Consider the following 22,349-nt stretch of genomic DNA (forward strand, 5'->3'; position numbering starts at 1 on the left):
ATGATTTATGAGAACATTCTTGTCATTTACCATGTTTACAGACATTGAAACACTTCTCTTGCTTATCAACAATCTCTCTACACTGACATGTCGGCCCAGTGGTTTAAGGCACCTCAATGTGGGATGCAGAAGTGCATCCTGTAGATGTTTTGGGACCTGGTGATTGTTGGTTCGAATCCCAGAATTACCTGATTATGATCCTTGGACTGTCAGCACCATACCATTACTTGTGTGGTTTGCTTTAGTGGTTATTGTCTGTGACAAGCATGACTTTGTACATTCTTCTCACATAGAGCTGATATGTAATGAAATACAGCATCAAGCCCAAGTCACTCACTCACTCACTTGTTCTGAAATAGTCACTATTGAGAATATTCTGGATATCAGAGACCCGTGAAGATCCGGGGTCTTCAGCAAACCCATGCTTGCCGTAAAAGACGACTATGCTTGTCGAAGGGGGAGGCTAACAGGATCGGGTGGTCAGGCCTGCTGACTTGGTAGATGCATGTCATCGTATCCCATGCATCGATGCTCATGATTTCCATCACATGATTGTCGGGTCCAGACTTGATTATTTACAGACCGCTGTCATATAGCTGGAATATTGCTGAGTGCAATGGTTAACAACATGAAACGGAAACATTTGTGACATGGATATTTAAATGTTTTACATTGATTAATATATATGTGAATTGATCTGATTATTTGCTATAGGTAAAAGAAGAAAATACATTAAAATAATCAGTTATGTCATATTTTCATCAAAGGTTATGAACTATCATTCAAGTAAATGTAAAACACCAAATGTTAAATGCATTCTATTAACCAACATAAGGATGAGACAGCTTTCTGTTAGATATATCCTCGTATCATATGTTTTTGGACATCATACATTTTCGGACAGCCATGTTTATCACGAGTACTCCCGCTATAACGATGGTTGTGGCTTCACACAGACATTTGTAAATACCAGGTGATGGCCTGTGTTTTAAGATAAAGTTGTCTTTTATAAGTGAGTGAGATGTTTTACGGTTGTTCTTGTGACCAGCGAGAAAACAACAACTGTTTCTTAAGTGTCCGAAAACCCATAACAAGGGGATATATATAATGATGTATGTGTGACGGAACATACCACAGGAAAGGCTGTAAGCATATGAACCTCTTCTACATGACATTTTAAGATGTATGCCACTGAATATGATACAGACATCATTGTTATCAGTGAATGGCTAAAGTGGAGATTGGTGTGCCCATTGGTTATGAATACGATCCTAGTGGCAGCTTGATAGTCTGGGTCAAGACAAGCTGTGCTTGAATGCATTGAGAGCCACAGATAATTGGCACTTCAAGCAACTGACAAGTGGACACCATGTCTGCTCTGACCTCACACTGAACTCTGTTGCTGTGGCGAGAGTCATCTGCCCTTGTTCCTTCTTAGATTGAACAATAGGTATTAAATCTTACTTTATCATTGATTGAATATTTGCTCTCTTTTGCATTATTTGTAGAGTTGTCTGCCCTTGTTCTTTCTTGGATTGAACTATAGTTATCAAATCTTACTTTATCATTGATTAAAGATTTGTCATCTTTCACACTGTAGAGTTGTCTGCCCTTGTTCCTTTTTGGATTGAACAATGGGTATCAAATTTTACTTTACCATTGATTAAAATATTTGATCCCTTTCACACTTTAGTTAATGTTTTCAGAAATGGGCTTGTCAGTATTATGTTCTGGTGAGGATGAAATTATAAAGAATTATTTATTATGGCCTTAGGTCTAAACCTACCTGTAGAGAGTGTAACTGTCTTTATCGCAGGTATCATTACATTCAGCCCAGGTGGTTTTGGTTTACAAAGTTCAGCTGCAAGAACTAATTGGTAGGTTTTACATTTATCATACTCAGTAAATATAATTCTGGTTGCTAGGAAACCAGTGCTTAACACACACTATTTTGAGAGTCAAAAGTTACCGTAGGCAATTTGTGCACAAGTGGCAGAGTTTTGATAAATACTTCGCACCAGCGTCTGTTGATTATACTTTCCAGCTATGTGAGAATGTTAAAGTCAACAGTAAATATCTCAAGGCGGATCCAGCTTCACACATTTATAAATATGTTATGTATTGAGACCTGCTAGAACGGAAGACAAACATAAGCATTCAAGGCCCTCAAGTTGAGGTCTAGCAGTTCAAGGTTCTGCATGATGTTTAAGGTCCAAATTCTATTTAGCGTTTACAAGTTAATGAGTGAAAACAGATATCTGGGACTTGGTGGTGAAATTATGGTGGATATGTGAGGTATAAATCAATAACCTGCAAACAGGAAGACAAACACATTAGCACACTTGTAACTTGAATCTTGTTATCTTTTAGGTTTTCCAGAATGAATAATTGTGGCTTGGAAATTGTTTTTGCTCCATATTTAGGATGTTTCGACCTAAAACTAAATATATGTACTTGATGTATGGAGTGGAGGAAGATGTCAGTCATTGTTCCCTTCAAGTGTAAGGGTGATTTGAGAGTTAGGGTTATGAATCTCAGAATGTACAATATTTACAATGTTTTGTTGTGTGTGTCTGATGTAGCCATTATGAGAATACTTGTGTTTTAAATAGAAAATATATCCCTGATTGGTTCAAAAGCATGAATTAATGTCCCAGCCCCCTTAAACATGAATAAGGATGGAAAACCTAATCCTAAGTGTCAGCACTTACAACAAGAGCACCCATGTTTCAAAAGGAAAAACGTTTAACACATAATTCCACCTCTAATCTACATCTTCATGTAATCGTAATTGTTAATTTATTTCCATTTCCCTATCATTTAGGTGTAGAATCAGTTTGATTATGTTGTATATAAGATCTGTGACTAATGCTATCACCTCCACCACCAATCTACATCTTCATGTAATCGTAATTGTTTGTTTATTTCCATTTTGCTGTCATTAAGTTATGGATTCAGTTTGAGTGTGTTCTATATAAGATCGTTGACTTAATGTGATGCAGCCCATCAGCAGGACTCCACTACCTCTGGGATGTAGATAGTGAGATGAATGAGATGACCTGGCAGATGCAGTAGGCCAGATAGATGGCGACCCTTGATGTGAAGAGATGATCCCTCTTACATCTCACCAGGCTGCTGGTAATAGACAGCTTGCTGGGCTGTGTGGAGATGTACCTGCATATACTGCAGGGATACACCCACACTGGAGACCTGGCTCGCCTGTACTTACTTACCTACCTACCTATATGGAGTGGAGGAAGATGCCAGTCATAATTCCTTTCTAGTGTAAAGGTGATTTGAGGGTTAGGAATCTCAGAATGTACTGTATGTACAATGTTTTATTATGTTCGTCTGATGTAGCAATTTTTAGACCACATCAATTTGTCTTTATTGTTGAGTCAACCCTTCATTTTGTGAAAATTCAGAAAAAAAAGCGATAAGACATGCTATGTCTAGATTAAAATATTATTTTGAACACCATTTTGTTTATAGTTGGCATAACTTTTTTATCTAGAGTTTTAGGAAATTCATCTTAAATCTTTATTGACATTGTTGCTTTTCCAATGTATATTGCTGTAATAACCTTTTAATTCTTCAACAAGAAAAAACTTACCCGGCAGAACAAAAACATGTAAAGTGAAAAAGTATTATACTTGCTCTCCCAAGTTTCTTTCTCTTCTCTCTACTGTACTCTTTCAAAGTATTGATTATTCACCCATCCTCTAGATGTCCCATCTATCAACCCACCCCTACCCTGTTCCACATCAGAGACAAAACTGATTGGGAAGAACCCCAGAGGATTAAATCCAAGAGACAATGACAATGCCACATGCTGCTTCCAGACTGGTAAACCAGATGCTAATTTATGTTCAAACAGTTTGTATTTGTTCTAAATGGCTCTGGACAAAGATGGGAACATTTAACTGCAGGATGTAAGTTTATGTAACATAATATTACGAGTGTGGGGGAGAAACCTGATATCTCTCAGTAGGCTCTGCTTTGTCACTTCTTGAAGGATGTAATGGACTGGGGTTTTTATCATTAGGCCATGTGTGTTAGGAGTTTGTGGACTGCTGAGAGTTTGAAGAAGCAAATTGTTTGAGTGAAGGAGGCATGGATGTCGTGTACAGAAACATGAATGTCATGTTGGCATGTCTGTAGGGTTTGTCATGAGTATCAGTGACTGACACTGTCATTTAGAGTGTTGGGATATGCTGTGTGTTTTGACAAATGGAAGTGTAAGAGTCCATGGATGCCAGCCAACCAAATGTCTTCAGCCAAATGCAACAGGATACAAAGGTTGTCAACCATTACTCTTTGACTGACACAGAGTCCTCAAGGTTGGATGTTTTGTTTGGTAACATTTTGGATATTTTGTTGATCACATTTTGGATGTTTTGTGGATAACACGTTTGGTTCATGATAATCATGACAGACATGCATCTATCTTTCTTTCTTCTATGGCTATCATGACAATATATATTTATTTATTCAAGACTGTTCATATAGAGGAAAGATCATGGAATTTATCTTCAAATTGAGTCACAAGTCATGCATTTTCAACATTACACATTTCCTGACTGTTAGAGTTATGTTATGTCAAACAGGAAACTAGCATGCACATTGAACTTCGGGCTGTATTGTGCATTTCCTGAAGTTGCCTTGTCACTTCTAAATCTGTAAATGCCATCCCCCCTATTACTGTGAAGCTCTGGTTACATTCACTGATGTCATGGAGTATACCAGACACGGTGCAGCCAGCAGTAGAGGGCTGTTGGATAAGGGGAACACTAGTCTCACAGAGAAGAATGTGCTTACATGTACTATTTGCAAATGATTCTCACGTTGTAGACTCATTCTCCATTTAGTATTCTTATGGATCTGTATACATAATCACTGGTGAGTCTTGTTGATTCTTTTGAAAAATTCTGAATTTTAATTTATCTCTAAAAAATAAACATGGTCTTGCTGTTTGGAAATCTGTATCATTGTTATTAAAGATACTAATATGTATTTGGAGATGAATGTAATACTTTGTTAGAATTATATTCAATATTAACTAATTGTATTCAAAATTAAGGATGATGAATCTTGTACACATGCTGGTTATTTTTTATTGTTAATTGTTTAAGATAGATATTTTTCTCAAGAATTCAGTTATTCTCAGGAAGTATTCATGTGTTTAGGGTTATGTATATATTGATTATGTCTTGAAATAAGATAAAATATTTTCAAAAGTATTTTGTTATCAACTTAGGTTATCAAGTGTGAGATATTACCAGTTATTATCACCTGATAAGTAAGTATCGTCATATTGTTCCAGTTGATAACATGTTTAAGAAACTCATTGTTTATCTGAGAATTAACAAGCTGATAACTTCAAGTGCTTAGATGGCCACAAAGAAATTCGTAGAGGTTGGTCAAAACTGTTGATGTTTTCCATTGGTAATACACACAAAAGGCGAACCATGTTATGCAAGAGAAACGTAAGAGGCTTAAGAGATATGTGACATAATCACAGCAAATCTCCTGTCTACAGACCCACTCAGCCAGAGCATGTTTATTTCAGTCAGGAATCTCACAAGGTGAAACAGCAAACACTTCTCCTACACTGTATGACACTGTGGAGAAATGCGCCACTTTTTGTCATTCCGCTTAAAACGGAAGGGAGTACAATTGTCTCACCATTGCTTGCAAGATGGGTTCAAGTATTAAGGGCATTGATGGCTAAGTTTTGCTTCTCGCAATGATGCCTATTTGAATCATGCATAACATATTGCTTTTTTACTAGTGTTATTAAATGAAGTGCTTACTTTGGTAATTCGAGTTATTTAGTTTTTTAACTCCCTCACTGAATTGCACGTTTTTCGCTAAATCTGTTTCAGAAAATGTTTACATTTAGAGCCATTGTTTTGATGCACTGTGGAAGTGTATTTTCATGTTGAAACGCGAACAATTAGGCATTCTTTGTGCGGAATAGATCTCCCTCAACAACTGACTTTGATTTTTCGTGTAAATTCTGATGAACAACTGATCTTTGATACTGTCATGTAAATTGCAACATTTGTTGTTCACATTAGCACACAACTGATTTGGCCTCAGTAAATATGCAGGCAGAGTTATCGAATGGTTTTTATTTACTTTTGGAATTGTTTTTACAGAAGTGACAGACTGGTTATCTAAATTCTGTTTATACTGATAAAGACACGACCTTCCTCAAATAGCACCAGCTTCGTTTTCATATGTATGTTAGAAGAATGGACAGTGTTGGATGTTGTTCTCATATGTTTGTATGTTTCCCTTATTAGGATATAAAAGAAGAAATACATATTTGGAATACTGCACCAATAGGCTATTATAATATATTTTCTTAGAAATTTATTCTGGATGAGAGAAATTTGAACTTTTTGACCTGTTTGAGACCACATTTTAATATAATGTTCCGAATCCTTTATCCATAAAGGTTTGATCTCCATTTGAATGCAATGCTATCAAGTCCAATTCTAAAAACTCATTTGAAGAATTATTTCAAAATTGTCAAAATGGGTTTTGTTCTTGAAAAACAGACTCACCATGTGTCATTAACTCAACTGTGAAGAAAGAAAGATGTTGAAGAGAGTAAAGAAAGTGTGTGAAAGTCCATCCCTGATACACAAGGTTTATACGTGATGCATGGCTTGTATAATGATGAGTAAAATCTGATGCAAAAAGGGAAATATTTCCTTTATTGTCAGAAATACCTTTGTCTTCAGAAACATGAATTGCCTGATTATGATATTCTGTATTCCATGAAATGTGATGGGTCCCAAGTGAATAAGGCATTGATTCACTATGCTGAAGAGCAGGGTTATATTCCCCGTATTGTCCAATGTGTAAGGCCAAGTCTTGGTGTCCCATTATTGGATACCGTATTCGACGTATTAAACGCCCAGGACGATCTCAAAATCAGAAATAGGGGGCTCTTATCAGAATATTGAAAGATCATAGATTTTGTGGTTGATACTGACAGCCTGAAATGATACAAAAGAAAAGTCTGTGCGTATTATACACGAAAGATATATTTTGTCCAGACCTTAATTGCCCCTTATTAAGGGTGCATATTACACACGAGTGTGTATTATACAAGAATAAATACGTTTTGTGTCCATTGATCAATTGGAAGGGGTGCTAATTGGGATATTTCACTAGCCAATATATTAGCACATGTCACTGTGGGCGCTTATTAGAGTGGAGTGCTTAGTATGTGGAATACGGTAGTTCAGCATAACAGCGATGTGAAACTTGACTCGCTCACTAATTGTATATCTGTGATAATGTTGATCTTATTGACATAGACATTGGTTGATATTTGTGACCTGGATACTTATAGGAATCTTTTATATTTCAGAGTATACTGACAGAGGCGTATGACCAGAGAGAAGCTGTGGACTTGGTAGTGGACCGTGGACAGCGCTACCTTCGACAGCACTCAAATATTGTCTTGGAGGTGGACCTAGATAATTTGGTCTATCTGTGGGATACATACAGCGACAAACTCTACAAACTTAGTGCACACTCCTCCCCGCTACAAGGTGGGAATCTTAGCACTCCAACGCGATTATTCGTGCCAGAGGTTGAAGACACCGAGAGAAGGCTTTTTTGGGATCAACTCAGCCCAAACAAGCCAACTTACAGAGATGTGGATGTTTGTTACTTTCCTGACCGGCCCAGGTCTGAGGGATTAACACAACTGAGGTTGTCCCCACGGTTCCTAGATGGTGTCAAAAATGGGTCAAGGTCAGTAGGGTCAAGGTCAGCAGGAGCTGAAGTGTTGGTGGAGAGAGGGAAGGAGAACATCCCACCCTCTCCGGGATACAGGATTAAGCATGACCATCATGAGACTGATTTAAACCCAGGGTCTCATCATTTTGAGCTTATATCAAAGGTTTTAGGAAGCAGTAATCAAAAGCGAGTCATGGAGCCCTTGCAGCAAGTGGAACTTGCTAAGGGTGGTGTTTTCGAGATCCATGTGGTCACTCCAGAAAAGAACGGAAAGGATAGTCTCTTGGATACTTTTGCAGAGTTGGATTTACCGACGGAAGCAAAACGGCGGAAGATGAATGGGGATACTCCTAGCAGTATGAGCAGTCGCTCTGTGTCCCCGTCAGCCTTCGACTGGTGGGATGAGAGTCGGAGCAGCACCCCAGGTGGCTCTCCGGCCCCACGCTCACTGGTCGAGTTCAAACGAAAGTATCGCAAGGATGAATTGTGGAAGGCTATCGAGTCACATTACCAATACTTGATGGGCAAGGAGATCATTGAGACATGCAGAGTAAGTAGAACATTATATTATGCACATCAAACAATAAATACACCTTTTATACATATACATTTTTTTATGTTGGTACTTTGGTGTCATGCACATAAAAAACACACCAAAACAAAAAACAAAAGAACACACCACAGCAGATTAAAGAAGATTCGCATTTGATAAAATGAAAAAGCTGATGTCTGCAGCAATGCTGTGGATGTCATTAACCAAGAAGCAATCCTATCCTCTGTCTTATCTTATGCTCTGGCACTCTTCCCCTAATTGTTTCAAGGTTTGTCTACCCCATACCCATACCCAAAGTGGTAAACATCTTAGACCTGCATCACTTCGGGCCTTCCTCCCACATTAAGTTGACACACACTGATATGACTGAAATATTGTTCAAAGCACCATTAAACCCAACTGACCCACCAACCCACTCACTCACTCACTCACTCACTCACTCACTCACTCACATGTATCTAATGTATTGCAATCTGTTTCATCAGTCCACTGAGAGTGACCTGTCCCTGGATGATGAAGATTTCGCGGGTAATCCCAACGTTTCGTTTGCTGAGTTTCTTCAGCAGTATCGAGAACTCACGGAATGGCTGAATCAGATACATCTTGTTACCAAGAGAAGCTACATGTGTCTCTCTGAGAAGTATCTGAACCAGGTGAGTTGTCTCCCTTTCCTACGCAGACCGTTTGAATGAGTTTGGAAAAGCCATTATGTTTTTGATTGATAATATGTATACTCAATTATGACACTTTCATTACGTTATAAATTTTAAGTGACATGTCTTAGATTATGACAAGCTATGTAAAATATTTTTGTTCCTTTTGAACAGTTTCAATTTTAAACGTACTTAAAATTCTGAAACATTTTCTCTTTTTTAGACATACCATGAGGAAATGCTAGAAAGGTCTCCTCGTCGCAAGTTCTTCAACGAGTATGCAAAGCAACTTTTGTTGCGCTACCCTCACATGAAGGATGAGATCGGTACGAGGATGAGCTTCCTTAACAACCAATGGCAGGAAGTTGAAGTTGCCATAGCACCCAAACATGGATGCCATGATAAGAAAAACATGATTAAAGGTGAGTGAGTCAAATGTTGACCGATTGTGTTGGCTTGTAACATGGGGATCAAGGTCAGGCCAAAACTGAAGTCAGCATCCATACTGAGGCCACCTTGTGCTAAAGTAACAGCTTCTGTTGACTGCATGAAGAACTGGTATCTACCATCCTATCGGTTCAGCTGACCTAATACTTAAAGATAGCCGTAGAAACATTAAAAGGCTGGAAGACCTAAAACAACACATGGTCTAAATACGACATCGAATTACCTTTTTTCGTACACATCGGAGGCACAGGTGGCAGTGTCGTCTAGGTGCGACCCTTGCACATACTATATACCTGTGATTGTGGGTTCACCCCGATTATGTTTCTAGGTTTGTTAGCACCATTCCCATGCTTGTGGATTTCACGAAAGTGGTCAACTTCTGAGATCTGAATCACTTCAGGCTTTCCTCCCACATTAACCTGACACACTAGGATAGAATACTCTTCAAAGAGATGCTGAACCCAACTCAATCACTTCTGTAAACATCACCAGTACACCATCAGGGACGGACATTAACCAAGAATGTCTATCAGTCTCAGCCTGAAAAGTGATAACATATAGCAATACCAACACAAACCCCACCTCAAAATGTTTGAAATTCTACAGGCCCTTAGGATACCTTTAACATTAACAAAACTGGTCTGGGCTATCTGGCTAGTGCAAAATTCCATCCCTACAATATTCTGATTAACTACATCTCGCAATAGAATCCACCATATATTCAAGTGAACAGAGTGAAACATTGTTTGTGAAACGATGTTCGAGGACTTTATACAAGTCTTGGCTGTCCAGTGATGTGTGCTGCATCTATCTTGCCATCACTCTCCTATGTTAACATGACTTTTCCACAATTTGGACTTGGCCTACTTGCAAAAGGTTAGAATAACAATGGCAACCTTTAGGTTTGCTTGATTAGGTAAGTGTACACGAAGGTGTTAGGTGCAACAAATGTCACGGAATGGAAATAACTTCTGAATGAGACACAGGATCTTCCTTTCCTCTTTAAGGCTAAAGGACATCGCCCTCAGGTCACAAGATCTTCCTTTCCTCTTTAAGGCTAAAGGACATGGCCCTCAGTTCACAAGGTCTTCCCTTCCTCTTTAAGGCTAAAGGACATTGCCTTCAGTTCACAAGATCTTCCTTTCCTCTTTAAGGCTAAAGGACATGGCCCTCAGTTCACAAGGTCTTCCCTTTCCTCTTTAAGGCTAAAGGACATGGCCCTCAGTTCACAAGATCTTCCCTTCCTCTTTAAGGCTAAAGGACATGGCCCTCAGTTCACAAGATCTTCCCCTCCTCTTAAGGCTAAAGGACATGGCCCTCAGTTCACAAGATCTTCCTTTCCTCTTTAGGGCTAAAGGACATGGCCTTCAGTTCACAAGATCTTCCTTTCCTCTTTAAGGCTAAAGGACATGGCCCTCAGTTCACAAGGTCTTCCCTTCCTCTTTAAGGCTAAAGGACATCGCCTTCAGTTCACAAGATCTTCCTTTCCTCTTTAAGGCTAAAGGACATGGCCCTCAGTTCACAAGATCTTCCTTTCCTCTTTAGGGCTAAAGGACATGGCCCTCAGTTCACAAGATCTTCCCTTCCTCTTTAAGGCTAAAGGACATGGCCCTCAGTTCACAAGGTCTTCCCTTCCTCTTTAAGGCTAAAGGACATCGCCTTCAGTTCACAAGATCTTCCTTTCCTCTTTAAGGCTAAAGGACATGGCCCTCAGTTCACAAGATCTTCCCTTCCTCTTTAAGGCTAAAGGACATGGCCCTCAGTTCACAAGATCTTCCCTTCCTCTTTAAGGCTAAAGGACATGACTATGGCTCTCTTTTCAGGAACCCCCCTCATGTAAAATATATACCTTCGGATTTCACATGATTAGAAGAATTACGTTTTTAAGTCTCAATGGTTGTATAATGATGTTTTTCATAACTTGAAATGGAAGATGTAGAGTGACAAGTTCTTCTGTCTAAAAGAATTAAGAATATGTGATACAGAAAGTATGTATACACAAGTAGACAAAAGGTACGTTCAATTAACTCAGGCTTGCACATGTAATTATTGTATCTCAATAACTGTGAATAAATATTTACAGTAGTAGCCCAAACATTTATGACCCCCCTAGATAATAATCCAATGATTTTAAGAGAAAATAAGTTGTCATCCATTCATCATGTCCTACCACTCCAAGAAGGACTTTTTGCAATTCACAATGACAGATAAGACTGTGGGAAGTTGTATCTGGGTCAAGCACGGTTATGGGTTGTGTGACTGTCTGAGTGCACGTTCCTGCAGATAAACATGTGACGTTATGCTTTTTTTCTATGTCCTTGATAAGCACGAGGTACAGATTGTAGTAACTAGTGTGTGTTTGATAACCTTTTGAATTTTTAGGCACTTTTTTTAGATGATTTTGAAATTTGGCACTGTTAAAGTGTTAGAGTGTTGCAGTGTTACAGTGTTACCGTTAGGTTAGATCAGAATGAGGTTGAAGTGAGTGGGAATTAATATGAGAAAGGGGTAAAGACATTGCTAGGAATAATAAGACATTGCTATGTATAATAGGACAATGTTGGTTTGGAAGTTGTAAGTAAACATGCTATTGTAGGTATGTTAAGTGAAATGTAGTGTTAAAGGATATGTTAGTTAACTCTGAACCATGGTTCCTAACCCTGCTTATAGAAAACATTTAAACCTTCTCACAAGGGGGATTGTGTGGGAGAAAGTCTCCATAACCTCATTTGGTGCTTGAGGTCTTCTATGGTACAGGAAACTACGGTTAGAACGAACTCAAAGGGACACTAATTTTAGTTTGTTATAACCCTTTTGTTATATGCATATATATACAGCTAATGGCTGGGTCAAAAAAATAAGTTCGTTATATCTGTCAGTTTGTTATAAGCGTGTTTGTTATAAACGTAGGTTACTGTATTTCAATCTGAGGACCTGCTAAAACTTTATCTTTGAATGTTAGGCTTAGACAAAGAACCCTTGACTTTCATGCTTAAATTTAGACACTGGCAACTAAATTGAGGAATTGGTCACACAGGCTTCTGTGTATGAAAGGTTCATGGAAAGATGAGCATCTGGGATACAGTTGTAATCGGACTGGAGGTTTCAGCTCACATTGTTGACCACTGGCTTTTTCCAGTGCAGACCGGAATACTTGACAGTCATAGAAATTCATTTGTTTAAGACTAGTCCAGAGGACTATTGTAAACCTTATGTCACTCGTCTTCAGAGTTTGTGTCTGGTCCTGCTTGAATGAAACAAACCTGTTTGCTATGGTTACATTTTCTCTCAGTTGTATTTAGTTCCAATGTGCATCTAAATTTTTGCTTTGAGAACTGGTTCAGAATTATGTCCCTCAGAGTCAATCAGGACTACCATTATGGCAAATTTAATTGTCCTCAGTACAATTTAGATGTCTCGAGCTAGCAGACCAACTTAAATTTCGAAGGCTGCTTTACCAATGCATATAGCTGTTGTGGCTTAAACCTGACTCTCACACTCTCCTGTTGTCAGAACATAACATATTGCACAGAAACACAGCATTGAAATAAAATTTGACTATCTTGATGTTACGCGTTACACATAAACACACCACTGAAATGAGATGTGAAAATCTAAATATCAGTATCATCAGTGATCATGTTTAAGATGCACATTTCAATAATACATTCATAATATATGGACTGTGGAAGGGGAAGTCTAGGACTCAGTTGTTGGAATGACCCTTGAAGATCCGGGGTAGAATAGGTCTTCAGCAACCCATGCTTGCCATAAAAGATGACTATGCTTGTCGTAGGAGGCGACTCACGGGATCGGGTGGTCAGACTCGCTGACTTGATTGATGCATGTCATTGTATTCCAATTGCTTTGATCAATGCTCATGATGTTAATCACTGGATTGTCTGGTCCAGACTTGATTATTTACAGACTGCCGTCATATAGCTGGAATATTGCTGAGTGTGGCGTAAAACAACAACCAAACAAACACACAGTTGTTGAAGTACCAGACATTCCAAAAATGTTTTTAATATTATCATCACTCCCATATTTTTCCTCCTGGGGAAACGTGTTAAGATTGACAGACGAGATAAGCAAACATTCTTGTTAATCAAATATCGAACTGTTATAGAAAACACAGCAGCCACAGGACTGGACAGCATCTTTATGTATATTGTCCTCTTAATTATCTTCTGCAAAAAAGGAAGAAATGCTAACAAGACCTCCCTGCTATTAAATAACACCTCCACAACCTGGGGAAAGTCGTGATCAAATATTGCAACAATAGGCTTTGTATTCCATGGATTGTGTGTGCAGGCCCTGTTGTAGAAAAATGTGGGTTTGTTGCGATGTAGACATACAAGAATCTAGTGTTGACTTTTTCTTCTGAGAGACAACTTGCCTGGCTGTCTTGTACAACATCACTGTTGGGATAGGGTTATATGTGGAAAGACTGTGTCATGGCCATGCTTGACCATATGGCTTACAGCTTGATGTTACTGGGTTAACAAGAGAAAAATCATAAATGGTGTTTGACTGTTTATGGTCACACACACATGGAAGAAATACAGGATATTTGTGATAAACTACATATTTGCAAAAACCATTCAACAATCCTCTTGTGTTAACAGCAACAATCACACCTTTTGGTAGATTTTCAAGGCTAAGCATTATGACTCGTTATTAAGGGTGCGTGGTATAACCGGTATATCGGTAAATTAAGGTTCATTCTGTGGGTGATACGTATCACAATATCATGTTTTAATGCTTGGTATATTGGGTGATTTCAAATTGTGATATTTATCATGTGTTTAATGTTATACACCTGCCAAATACATGTACCTTCAAAATATTTCCGTAATTCCAAAATGCAAGTTCGCATTCCATCACTCTCCTGGAGCATGCATCCTTGCATATTTTTTGAATGAGTAAACATTATGCTGTACCAGCATCTCGTTTTGTTCCATTTATGAACTTCAATTCCTGCATTGATGTTTCAAATTGCTTCTGAATTCAAAATTTGAATTATGCAATATATTGTGATACGCATCGCAATACAGCCTTGTGCATTGTAAAATACTGTGATGCACTTTAAACATCCAACACCCATCCCTACTTGTTATGAATATTTGGGATGAAGGAGACAGGCATCCCTATCTACATGCTATGTATTGTAGGCATTAAAATGTACAGTTACGTTCATGTACACAACGTGTTACCATGACTGGCTGCAGTGAAGCAGATCACAGCAGGATTAATTGCCTGATTATTGATTATACATGGCTTGGAGTAGAATAATGGGACAAATTTGAGCAGTAAATGTTGAATTGTTTATAGATCAGGCAAAATGAATCTTATGCTCAAAGGAACTTGATGTTTTCAATTATTTTGAATGAATGTATTGAAAGCACACATCCATATCGCTTTGTGCCTGTTGAGATATTTATTGTTGTTATTCATTATTTGTAACAGGCTTCACTCAAAGCCACACAGTTAAAAAGGAAATGAGTGCTACATCAATAATCTCTGTGTCGACCTCCAATGGACTACCATTGAATATCCACATATTCAGATGAATTTGAACTGAAGGTGACAGGAGTTGTGTCCCTTATAAGATTGAACCTTTCAATTGCAAGTTAATGTGAAACAAAATAATACAGTACAATATTTTTGTTTTCTCTTCTTGTGCAGGAATAGTTTGCAGATATATATTCTTTACAATAAAAAAGTCATTATATTTTGATAATCATACAATAACAACAGTGTGCAGCTTTGAAGCTCTCATAAAATCTCTCTGCAATCCTTGCAAGTCGAGGTGATCTCCATGTACACTGTATGACCTGACTGTTACGCCCTGTTAACAAAGTCACCTTATTTGCAGCCATAAGTATAGAAAGGACAATGTAAATGTTCTGATTTCCAAAATTTTGTGTATTGACTGTATATTGCATTGCTTGTTTTGAAAAAGGTTATAGCTTGGTGTTTAGAACTATGCCTATTCCCTCTATGTATCCCTCTGTGTTTATTATCCCCCGCCTCATCTTTGACTTGAGCAGAGACCCGTGAAGATCTGGGGTAGAATAGGTCTTCAGCAACCCGACTATGCTTGTCGTAAGAGGCTACTAGCGGGAAAGGGTGGTCAGGCTCGCTGACTTGGTTCATGCATGTCATCATATCCCAATTGTGTGGATCGATGCTCATCACTGGATTGTCTGGTCCAGACTCGATTACTTACAGACTGCCGTCATATAGCTGGAATATTGCTAAGTGCAGCGTTAAACAACAAACAAACAAACAAACAAAACATGAACAGATTGTTCCTAGTAATATTCAACTTATTGCCATGTCAAAAGGGTTCTTGATTATTACATGATAAGCCCTTTCTGAGTACAGAGTGCTGTAACAAGAAAATGTTTATATGCAATCACAGTTACCTGTTGCGTTGTTAGTAAGAATGTGTTTACTAGCCAACACTCTCAGTGATACCTTTTGAAACAATATTTGTTACGAGGCCTAAGTCATCAAGTAAAAACTATCTCTTCACAAAGTGTTCTCGAATTTTGTTTCTGTTGAACTTAACTTGAAATGTTTTAAACCAGTGTTATCCGAATGGTTTGTTTTTCAGGGAAAAGTAAGGAACAGAAATTCGGAAATTTATGTTTTTGACATTCCTGAAACGCAAATGTACCGTTTTCTTGAGAAAGAGTGCTTGGCTTAACAGCACCATTCTATGATTGGGGCTTTCACCAACATGGTAGATGTCAGTGATGAAATTCTGCGTTAAGTCCATCTGAGTAGACAAATATCCCCTGAGTCCTGTATGTAACAAGATGATGAGTCAGCGTGTTGTTACTTCCAGACCTGCAGTGTGACATGAGCTGTCTGCGGAAGTGGTTGACGGAGGTGGAGAAGAAGTTGCTGATCCAGACGGTGCGGCCAGAGTGGACGCGGGAACAGCTTCAGGAGAAGCTCAAGGAGCACCAGGTACTGTCACTTTGTCAACACCATTGCACAATGCAGTTGCCCATGGGCCTGGTTACGTCATCTGTCATGTCAGTTGATTGAAAGAGTGAAGGAAAATGCAAGGGCCACGATGGTTGGTCCTACTCTGATTATGTGAGCTATTGAGCACAGGATTACCAGCTTTTGGCTTTGCAGATGTTAGATAGCCTTCCAGTGTGGATGTTGCATGTGAAGCCTTGCAGATGTTATAACACTTGCTTAGGACCCCTGAAGATCCAGGTTAGAATAGGTCTTCAGCAACCCATGCTTGGTTCATGCATGTCATTGTATCCCAATTGTGTGGATCGGTGCACATGTCAGCTCCAGACTTGATTATTTACCGATCTCCGTCGTAAAGCTGGAATATTACTGAGTCCCATGTTAAACAACAAACAAACATTAACACCTGCTCAGATAGGCTTACAGTGTGGGTGTTGTATGTAAGGCCTTGCAGACATAATAACACCTACTTAGATAGGCTTACAGTGTGGGTGTTGTATGTAAGGCCTTGCAGACATAATAACACCTGCTTAGATAGGCTTACAGTGTGGATGTTGTATATAAGGCCTTGCAGACATAATAACACCTACTTAGATAGGCTTACAGTGAGGATGTTGTATACGAGGCCTTGCAGACATAATAACACCTACTTAGATAGGCTTACAGTGTGGATGTTGTATACGAGGCCTTGCAGACATAATAACACCTACTTAGATAGGCTTTCAGTGTGGATGTTGTATACAAGGCCTTGCAGACATAATAACACCTACTTAGATAGGCTTACAGTGTGGATGTTGTATGGGGTACAACAAAAATGTACTCTGTCTGAAAACAGAAGTGTACCCTTGCTGGCTACTGCATTACACTGGAGCTGACTGGAGCATTGAATGGTGTGTGAAACCGGTTCATTAAAATTGTAGAGTTCAGAAAACATGCCAGTTCTTAGATATGTTTTGAGGGGTCAGGGATCTTTTCCACCCAAATTGCACAGCAAGATCTTGATTTGGACCTCACCCCCTTTTGAAATTACTTGTTTAGCTTTACACAGTGTCTAAAGGGTCATTGATATCACATTGCAGCACATCTACCATACTGCAGCCTCTGTTCTTGGGGAAGAAAGATATTTTCTTGTTTGACACAAGGGGCGGTCGGGTAGCCTAGTGGTTAAAGCCTTTGCTCGTCATGCTGAAGACCCGGGTTCGATTCCCGACATGGGTACAATGTGTGAAGCCCATTTCTGGAGTCTCCCGCTGGGATATTGCTAAAAGCGGGGTAAAACCATACTCATTCACTCTTGTTTGACACTCATTGATTGCTTGCTAGGTCATCAAGCCATGATCTAGGTTTACATCTCTTGTCCTCACTTGTGTTCAGGAAACAGTTATTCTTTTGTCTTTTGACATTATGTGACCTTCATCCAATGTAACAACAATGTGTGTAGTTATAGGTTATGTACTAGGGAGGGGGATCACTTGAAGGATTTTATGAAACTTCAACTTCATAAATTTCAATTTTGGCTTTTGTGTAACTGGTTAGAGAAGCTGTTTATTTGCTTTTAAGGTTTATCAGGTCATATTTAGATGCATAGTTACTAATAACATGGAGAAAGATTTATTTCTTACCTGACCGGTATTTATCATCTTGGTGTCTTCACCAGTCAAGGGGAACTAACTCTTCTTGTCTTATGGCATCTGGACCAAAGCTGCAGTTGTCATTATTTTACATCTTGAAGGTCAGGCCAAAGAATTGAAATAAAAAGTAATTTGATTTTTTATAAAAAAAACCATTTAAAACTCACGCCTGATTGTCTTAAAAATATTCAAAGGAAATACATATTCATTGTCACCTGACATTTACAGAATCAGGTGATCATCTCGAGTAGTTTTGATGGTTGTCCTGGCAACAGATAAACACTGCCCTATTCATGCAACTTGCATGTATTGTTGTCATGCACGGGCAATGATTACCCTCATCTTCCTGGGCAATATGGTGGTAGAAGAGGCTGCTCTCGCAATTTGTATATTGCACTTGTTCACTCTGGGAAAGAACAGGGTCTCCTTTGTTCTCATCACGACACTTCATGATAACACTGAAAGATTGCATTTACATTTGTTCTTTTAGCTTGGAGTTGTTTTGCAAATAGATTATTAACTTCTTCTGTCCTTGTGCATAATTTGGAAGCTCAAATAAGTGTAATTGTATTCCTTTTAGCTTTTTTTTACTCTGTTTTTAAGTCATGGAAATGTGACAACATGAACTATTTTATTACCATCATCATATTTAACTTGGGGTATTGGAAATGCATTAATTAAGAGAATTTTCTGAAAATTGTTTCTCGATTAGCGAATGGGACAAGTCAAAATTTACTACCTGGGTACCTGACCCCCGGGGGTATTGCCCGACCCTACCCGTGTACCTGACCCCCTGTTACCCGACCCTACCCGGGTACCCACTGTAAGTCTCAAGAGTTAGGAACAAAATGTCTCATTGGAAATTGTTTGGCTATGGTCCTGGCAAAAACTATTTAGATATATGTATCAAACAATCAGATCATGCATACTGGTATACTGAAGTTGAATGAAGCTTTATATTTTTTCAAATATATACAAGTCAAAAGGAATGTGTGCATCGTCAGAAAGAAATGCGAACATGGGCGACTCGTTGTGTAACCACTGAGCTATAGCATGTATAGTGATGTTTTTGTCATTAAACAATATATTTAGTGAGTAACCACGGGTCCGGGTAGTCCAGTGTGTACCCAGGTCCAACTCAGTACCCACCCGACCGGAGTACCTGAGTTACCGTCGCAGCCCTATTCTCGATACATTATTGTGTACAGAAAGAAAGTAGTGTATGTTTTCTATTTGGTTTCTAATTTCCTTTAGAAGGTTCACTTCAGATATTTGATTTATACTGAAGGTGCTGAAGATAGTGAAATTATCATCTCTTAGAAGAAAGTAAATTTCTTATTAATCTTTATGATCCCAGCATTCCTTATCATGAAGTGACAAAACATCTTTAGAAAGCCCAGCCAAGACATTCAGATCTATTCAGAGTCCTCCATTTCACTAAAACACCTTATTCTGTCAGTTTAATGGAACATTCTTGAAGTATGATAAACACATCACACAGAGTGCTGTTGAGTGACCACGGCACATAGCCACATAGTCGTGCCGCCCAAACAGGGCACAGAGAGGATGGATCGGAACAAAACACAATAAACTTAGATATATCCCTGTGGAGCGTGACAGTAAACAGACCCATGGTGTTCTTTTAGATGTCAAAGATGCCCCGGGGACTGTCTTCCTCCGGTGGTCTCTGATGTTTACAACACCCACTCACACTACGTGTCCGTCAGAGAAGTTCACACCCACACTGATTGTGGTCTTTACGACAGGTCAATTTCAATACCCTCAGTGATATTTACGACCTGTTATTTTCATGCTTTGTCACATGTGGATCACAGTTTGCATTTAATCCCAGTCTGTGTACTTTGTAATGGTTATAATTTCTGCATGGTAGCTCAAATCTGGGAATGATGAACTCCTGATGTGTTGGTAAGAACTGACTTAGTATGTTGTACTTTGTAGCCGCTATAATAGTTCAGTTGTATCAATTAAGAGAAAGGGGTATTGCCTGTGAATCAAGTGTCTATGGATATTGTAGTTGTTTGTATGAGAAGAAGTATTTTTCTCTTTGCTTTTGTAGAAATTTATCCTGTGGTCCCTAGCTTCTAGAATACACTGGTTGTAGGTTGGAAATTCCTTATACTGTAATGGGGTAGCCTAGTAGTTCAGGTGTTCGCTTGTCAGGCTGAAGGCTGGGGTTTGATTCCCCACATGGGTACAATATGTGAAGCCCAGTATTGCTTCTTGGGTCTAATGAATCTGTAAATTAATTTGGTTCTAAATCTTGTCATAAGAATACTCAGAATTCATAGTTGTTGATGATATTGTAGGGTTTTGATGTCTGACTATGCATTTTCTGTATCATTCACCTTTCTCATTCTTAGATGTATTGGATCTCCTTTTGCCAATCAGTGTATTGTTTTGTCATTAAGAAAGAACATATTATTTATTATGTTAGAAGGCTTGTTATTTCATGTATTAGTCATCAGGTCTTTTGACCACTTTGACATATCAAGCTGGTACACTATTTCAGCCATTACAATACCAAAACCTTTAAGTTTATTGATTAAGACTTGTAGGTCAAAACATTTTGTCATTGAAAACATAACTACACAATTCATGCATATTATAATGTGTCTGAGGAATGTTTGAAGAAGTTACAAAATGACCCGTAAGTGATAAGAATTGTTATTTGGCTACCAGGAGAGTAAGTGAGTTGATACTGCTTTGCACTGCTGCAGCATATGTTGGCAGTCAGGATAGTGTCCATTTTGAATTTTCCTAATACATTTTCTGCAGCCATGGACTTTTGGGATGTGTATATATGATCTTGATATGCCCTGAAGTTGGAAGGCAGGTATTTCCCTCTGTCATGTCTATATATTTGTAAAGATGAGGTCACCATCATTATAAACAAATATTAATGTTGATCATTTTGAAATAGAAAATATGAAAAGTTAAATAATAATATCAATAATGGAGGTTTGTACTTCTTGAAGTTTTATATTTGTAGCAAACATAGGGAACCAAATATGACCATGTTGAATGTGGATATTACATCGTCATGACGATCTTCAAACCACTATGACATCAGCAATCCAAGCCCCAGGCTGATGACCCAATATTTGTTGTGTTGGAACAAATAATTATTTACCCCCTTTTTATGTCCACGACAAAATTCTCCTCGCCTTGACTTTGGAATAGATTGACACCATCGAGTCAACTACATGATTGAGATATGGATGTTATTGTGAAGTGATGGATCAACATTTGCAGAAACCATGAACATCATATAGAGGCATGTTCCTTTGAAGCACAGAAGGGTCAGATAGAATATGTGAATGTCACTCTGATCTGAATAAACAGCCCGATTAAAGATGGCAGGCAGATGTGAAGAGAGCATTTTGTCTTTATTATTTTCACATTGTTGGACTGTTTCACCTTAGCCACTTGCCTCGTGTCGTTGTAATAAAAAAAAGCCGATATTTGATGTATGAGCGTGAATATCTTGACCAGGTGGTTGCAGCGTATTGAATGACAGAAGGCCACTGTTCCCCGTACAAGTTTTTCCGCTTGTTCAGATTGTAAACCTAATCACTCAAGTGCGACGCTATGTGGATATTTAAGTTAGGAGTTAGGGCTTCTTTGTTAATGTCTTACGACAAAGTCTAGCATTATGAGTATTAGGTTTGATGATGTAGGATCTTTGTAATCTCCATACAGATTCTGTAATCTGATTACTTGGGATTACTGGCTGCTGTTCGAATCTGACTTGCAACCATTAATTGGCAGCCCATTGCTGACTGAAAAGGTGTACAACAGTAAGTACATCTATTGTGGACGTTTGAACTGACTTGATACGAACAGTTCACATGTGGTCTTTGTCCAGTTGGGTTACATTACAGTGTGGTGGTTGGATGTTCGAGGATCTGAGGATTCAAAGAAGGAGGAGTGCAACGCGATAGGTTACCACTGTTTTGGAGGGGAGGGAGTGAGGCCTCTTCTCTGTGACACACAGACAGTGTTGGGTGAAGAGAGTAAGGCTTCTTCTCTGTGACACACAGACAGTGTTTGGTGTAGGGAGTGAGACTTCTTCTCTGTGACCATACCACTGTTGGGGGATATTGCCAGGTCAGACAGTGTTGGATGTAGGGAGTGAGGCTTTTTCTCTGACACTGTGTGGCCATACCATCTGTGGAGAGATATCGCCAGTTTGGTTGTGACAATATTCAAGGCTTGAGGATTTACCTGTCGGCCGCTGGGACTACACCAGATAGTGGTAATTGTTTGATGTCATGCAAGTTTTGG

The 22,349-nt window shown here is 38.8% G+C and overlaps 1 protein-coding gene across 3 annotated transcripts in view; it reads left to right on the top strand.

The window, feature by feature from the left end:
- The window catches only part of LOC124134787, a 126,662-nt gene that overhangs the window by 49,816 nt on the left and 54,497 nt on the right, over positions 1-22,349 (top strand). For all 3 annotated transcript variants that reach the window (XM_046499823.2, XM_046499824.2, XM_046499825.2), the window contains 4 exons: positions 7,388-8,311; positions 8,800-8,967; positions 9,191-9,389; positions 16,271-16,395. In XM_046499823.2, the coding sequence (XP_046355779.2) occupies positions 7,388-8,311; positions 8,800-8,967; positions 9,191-9,389; positions 16,271-16,395 (1,416 nt within the window). The remainder of the gene's footprint in view (positions 1-7,387; positions 8,312-8,799; positions 8,968-9,190; positions 9,390-16,270; positions 16,396-22,349) is intronic.

The sequence above is a fragment of the Haliotis rufescens genome, unplaced genomic scaffold (genome assembly GCF_023055435.1).
Source record: "Haliotis rufescens isolate VD_foot unplaced genomic scaffold, xgHalRufe1.0.p SCAF_3, whole genome shotgun sequence".
NCBI classification, from domain to species: Eukaryota; Metazoa; Mollusca; class Gastropoda; order Lepetellida; family Haliotidae; genus Haliotis; species Haliotis rufescens.